General features: G+C 35.0%; 1 protein-coding gene across 3 annotated transcripts in view; it reads left to right on the top strand.

Moving 5' to 3' along the window:
• Positions 1-5,876, top strand: part of LOC106867736 (uncharacterized) — a 103,334-nt gene that overhangs the window by 93,110 nt on the left and 4,348 nt on the right. For 2 of the 3 annotated variants that reach the window (XM_052977942.1, XM_052977941.1), the window contains exon 3: positions 5,591-5,682. In XM_052977942.1, coding sequence (XP_052833902.1) covers positions 5,591-5,682 — 92 coding nt within the window. Of the gene's footprint in view, positions 1-2,111; positions 2,839-4,053; positions 4,384-5,590; positions 5,683-5,876 lie in introns of those variants that run through there. The other variant, XM_014912697.2, reaches the window with a different exon arrangement.

Here is a 5,876-nt window from a genome sequence, read left to right as displayed (position 1 = left end):
TATATATATATATATGAATATGTAAGTATACGCCCGTTTGTTTATATTGATGAAAAATATGGCTACTTAAACGTGTAAAATAGTCATAACACGATAGCTTTTGAGAAGATAAAAATATGCTTTTAATAAATCAATCAATATTGATTATCCTCTAGTTTGTTTTATAAAAATCAGCATCTGGGAGTTATCAATCTTTCTAGTTTACAAGGAGTCGAGCTGGCAGAATCGTTACCGCTCCGGGCAAAATGCTAAGCGGCATTGCCTCCGCCATCACGTTCTCAGTTCAAATTCCGCCATTGTTGACTTTGCGTTTTATCCTTTCGGAGTCGATAACATAAATGCCAACTGAACACTGAGGTTCGATGTAATCAACTTAAACCCTCCCCGAAATTGGTGGCCTTGTGCCAAAATTTGAAGCAAATATTTCCATTTTATTCCCTCGAAATTATTTAACCAATTTATGCCTCAAACATTTAAAAGAACAATCGGATATTTCTTGCTTGAACTTGTTACTTCTCTTAAATCAATCAGCCTTTTTTTTTTTGCCATTCTTAATATTTACGTTACGCGTGGGTCAAATGTATCACGCTTGATCAATGAACCTTTAATGATTGTATATGCAGAAGTACATATTAACACACACACATACACGTGTGTGTGAATCATAGGCTCATAATGCCGGTTTCCCGAATTTTGTTGCGTATAAATTCCCCCGTATCTCTATCTATCTATCTGTTTACCTACCTTCCTACATACCGATCTATCTATCTGTCTGTCTGTCTGTCTACTAATCCATCCATCCATCCATCTAGCAAGCTAAACCCCTTCTCTTTCTGAATGTATGTATATAAGCTTGCTTCCCAAGCGCGTGGCACCTTGAAATTAAGTATTTCGGTGTTTTCTCCCTTGCCTGTTTTGTTAAGTAATTGTCATTAACGTAATGGTTTGTCTCCTAATTATAGGTGTAGTTTCAATTGAAGAAAAGTCGCTTCTAGATGCTACATTAATTATGTTAATCCGCAGCTAAATGTATTGAAAAGTAACCATCCACTGGATCTAGTTCCAAACGGGGGTACCAGTTTTCATTTATGTTTTATGTAGTGTTTTTGGTACCGAAAGACTTTCAAACTTCGTATACTTATCTATTTTGTGTTATAGAACAGAAAAAATTTTTTGTATTCGGAGTTATTTCATGTAAAAAAATTGTCTTATTTCGATAATTTCAACCAATCACTGACAAGTATTCACCTGTTTACAGTTACTCCTTTGGCAGTTTAAGCGGTGTAAAGCGTATTTAATCTCCATTTATAATTTCGTTAACATCTGCCTGAACTGTATGAAAGGTTTATTAGCTACTGCCTAACCCTACTGCCAATATGCTTCAGCCATTTTTTGACAAGGAAATAATAATTTTATCACCGCCCAGCACTTAATGTATTCGGCTGAATAGACGTCAGTCATTGGTTGAAATTACAGAAATACGACAACTTTAACATGGAATAACTTGCGATGTACGTTTTTTTGTTAAAAAGACTGAGAGAAAAAGATGTTTTATATGACACATTCTACCAGTGTCCCAAGTTTCAAAGTGTTTCGTTAAGAAAATACTGGTGCCCCCGTTTTGAACTAGATCCCTAATCTCTGAGCAGTTGCTTAATGTATTAGTAATTACAACCAAATATCTATTATATCATCTTTCATTGATTTACAAAAACATATTTGGTTAATGCGTTTTTTGTAACAAAACAAAAACGACATGATAAAGACATGATAATGGCTACAATTATTGATAAAAAGGCTACTCGAGACTCAATCAAATTTGTGACTAAACGACAGCAATTTAGGATACCAAAATTTCAAGATGTCTTCCGTTAAAATGACATACACTTCTTTGAATCAGCTGACTCTACCCACAAATCGTCTCTTCTTTGTCCGTCATTTCAAAAACGTTATTTGTTCTTCTTCTTCAAAGTTTTCTTCTTTTTTTTTTTTTACTTGTAACACGTTTAAAGTTTGTTGGGTAGATCAACGTAAATCGATCAACCTTAATATATTATTAGCACCTTTAACGATCGAAGGCCAATTTCGTATAAACCGTGAAGTTTTTGTTTGCTATTGTCCATATCTTTCTCGGGTGGCATTATAAATGTCTACTTGACACCAACATACAAACATAGACAAGCCTTCGCCGATAACACCTCATCTAACAGCATTGATCATAATATATCGAGTGCAAAATGCAAAGCATGAACAAATCGAAAGCTATCGATTATATTGCGAAGTTACAGTTGATTTGTTCACCAAGCGTATAATAACGGGTGACTTGTTTTTCAAGAGACGTATTTTCCAAGATCGATGGTTAGAGGCAGTCATTGGTCGGAAAACTAGCGAAGCTGAGGGTGAAACAGACAATTTACTTATGATCTTGAAAGCAAAGTAATTTGGAAAAAAAGAAACGACAATAGAAGACCACGAATTTAAGAGTGTGAAATAAACTGGCGACAAGTTCTTGAGTTAGAGAGAGAAGAACGTTTTAGTTGAGCTTCTATCTTTATAAGGGTGGAAAAAAACTGGAAATATTGTTCTAAGAACTTATCATCTTTTGGAAGCAAATGCAAAAAAAAAAGATCAACTGTGAAGTATTCAAAATTTATTTTTAAACTGTCAGAACGAAGAGAATAAAAATAAATAAAAGAAAACCTGCTTATCGAAACTAGAAAAAAAAAGTGACATTAAGAGGCAGAAGGTATTGTTTCCAGTGAAACACGTCTGGTTTGTCGATTTTCAACTAAAAGTGAAGTTTATTTAACAACTCTGTAACAGTCATGAATCTTAAAGGTAAGTGAATTAATGATATTAAGAATGAAAAGAGAGGTAATAACTAAAATTGTTTTCATAATTCTATATTATAAAGTATTGTAGCTGATTTGTGCTTTCATTAAATTGGATTTATCATTTCTCATTTCCAAAGAGGGTAGAAAGGAAGGGGTGGATTTGTTGAAATCGTGGGTCGGCTAATACAATATCTTTAGTATTCAGTCACGTACCTTTACGTTCGTATTTCGAATCCACCGTGGCGGAGTATGCCGTTCGTTTACCTGTCTCCTATGTTCTTTATGTCTATAACATAAATCGTTATTAGACAGAGGACAGTAAATGGAACCAGTGAATCTACTGACGTTAAAATGCCAGTATTTAATCTCTATTCGACTTTCTCTTTCGTATTTAGCAAAATTACAATAAACTTTAGGTTCTGATTTCGAATCCCGCTGGGATTTAGGATTTAATTTGGATAGATAGATTCAAAGTAAATGAATTCATATACAAATAGAATAATAATCCTTACGGTTATAATTATGGAGCTGTTGAATAACAATTCTTTGGGTATTTAATTTAATAAAAATAGTTATCAAACAACCAAATCAGGATTAACCATCTCAACATTTTGTATTATGAAACTAATGATTTTGGAATAACTTCCTTGAATGCGTAGAAACATACGAGAAACGTATTTATTTCTTTATTGCCCACTGGGGTAGACAGAGGGATTAAGTCGATTACATCGACTCCAGTGCGTAACTGGTACTTATTTAATCGACCCCGAAAGGATGAAAGGCAAAGTTGACCTCGGTGGAATTTGAACTCAGAACGTAACGGCAGACGAAATACCGCTAGGCATTTCGCCCGACGTGCTAACGATTCTGCCAGCTCGCCGCCCTGTACGAAAAAAGTATTAAGTTAATGAATGAAGAAAGAATTGTAGAGAAGGGTTTGGATTAAAATAATTAAACGGAATCAAAAGAACGATCATAAGACATTGTAAATATAGAAAAAAAATCGAAAGTGGTGGAGTGTCGGATCGATAGAAACATCCGTTTAGATATTGTTGCTTCTGATATTGTCATTTATATTGGAGTCATTCCCTTTCTCTGATCAGAGAAAAAAATTGTAAGAAAATTATCACATGGGCTCAACTCTCCTCCCCATTTCATCTAACCCCCTCCTCTCTTCCTCTCGGAAATATTTCCTCCCTTCATATTTTTCATTTTTCAGAGATGAAAACACCAATCCAATATCATTTGCTTCTCATATCGCTGCCGGTTTTAGTTCTTGTATTTTTCGTGACCGCGAGAACTGGAGAATCAGCGTGTATAGAAGTCCTCTTCAGAGAAGTCACTGCATCAAAATGCTTAACTGATCCGAATAAAATAACTGGAAACACGACATCTGCCGAAGACTGTGCGCTTCAGTGTATTTTACAGAATGAATGCGAATATTTTACTTACTGTAAAAACCTATGTTATATGCATCAATCATTTTATGACGAAGAAATTAAAGATTCTGATTGCAACTGCTTATCGTATATTTTAATCTCTGGAAACAGTAAGTAAATCACAATTTTCCTGCGTGCTTTTCAAATTTTTATAATTATTAACCCTATGTCATATCATTTACGGTAGCAGTTTAATAATATTCTCAAGGCCGCAATTTACTCACACGCAGCATTTTCAGAGCTTCTCGCTAATTCAGTTCGTAACCAAATGGAAGACCGTTAACATTTTTGAAGATGATTTGTCCCTAGCTACATTTTGGCATTAAAAAATTGAGATTTAGTCCTGTAGAAAAAAATTTACATTAAAATTTGTAGCGACGTTATAGGAGAGTAAGTAATGCCTCCAATTAAGATTAGATCTAAATTACTTTTAACCAAAATATATTTATCTTAGCTTCAATGATAGAAGAAAGCGTGAAGAATTTCGTAGTTTTGGTGCCGCAATGAAGAGGATTTTTCCCAAATTTCTTCTTCGTGAGATGAAATAGATGATGTTCTAGATAGAACAGAAGAAAGTCAAGCTTCAACTAGCTCTAGATCGATAAAGTGCATCGACTTTTCTCAATTTGTACATTCGCTTGATTACAGCAATACAGGTGTCTCAAATGAATTTATGCTCATACCGGATGCAAATGAAACTGCACTTTAAACGGAGATTGTAAATGTTATCATACGAGTGACTAACAATAATCATAATATTATTTGTACCTTTTTAAAGTGAAAATAAGTATAAAAATTTGTTGTTGGCACTCCGTTGCTTACGACATCGAGAGTCCCAGTTGATCCGATCAACGGAACAGCCTGCTCGTGAAATCAACGTGCAAGTGGCTGAGCACTCCACAGACACGTAGTTCTCGGGGATATTCAGTGTGTGACAAGGCTGACCCTTTGTATTACAGGTACAACAGAAACAGGAAGAAAGAGTGAGAGGAAGTTGTGGTGAAAGAGTACAGCAGGGTTCGCCACCATCCCCTACTGGAGACTCGTGGAGCTTTAGGTGTTTTCGCTCAATAAACACTCACAACGCCCGGTCTGGGAATCGAAACCGCGATCCTAATACCGCGAGTCCGCTGCCCTAACCATTGGGCCATTGCGCCTCCACAAGTATAAAAATTATCCTTATATAAAAGAGATATTTTTTCGTTTTTCGCCCATTTGTCAAACACGTTTATGCAATCCTTTCCTACCGTTTAACGGTTAACATCCTGTCTGTATCTTTACATCTAAATTATTGATTACTATTTGTTGCTGATACAGGTACAAGCTGGCAGAAAGTGTTTGAGATGACCGTAAAGTCATTTAAAAGAAGTCCTGTGTATTTATATTGGGACAAACTTCCTATTAAAAAGGTAATGAATTTTTGAAACTTTAAAATGATTCTCATTTAATAAACAATCTACATATTTGTCAATCCGATATCTTTTGTGCGTATTTAGCTTTTTACCTTTTTTTTCTGTCAATATTGCAATGGTGTCATTAATGCTTTTCGTACTCTGCATTACGAAGATGCAACGAATCTTTAGCAAAGACTCCGAAACCAAAA

Source organism: Octopus bimaculoides, chromosome 29 (assembly GCF_001194135.2).
Source record: "Octopus bimaculoides isolate UCB-OBI-ISO-001 chromosome 29, ASM119413v2, whole genome shotgun sequence".
Lineage (NCBI taxonomy): Eukaryota > Metazoa > Mollusca > Cephalopoda > Octopoda > Octopodidae > Octopus > Octopus bimaculoides.
The sequence above is the reverse complement of the archived record's forward strand: the minus strand, read 5'-3'. Positions and strand labels throughout refer to the sequence as shown.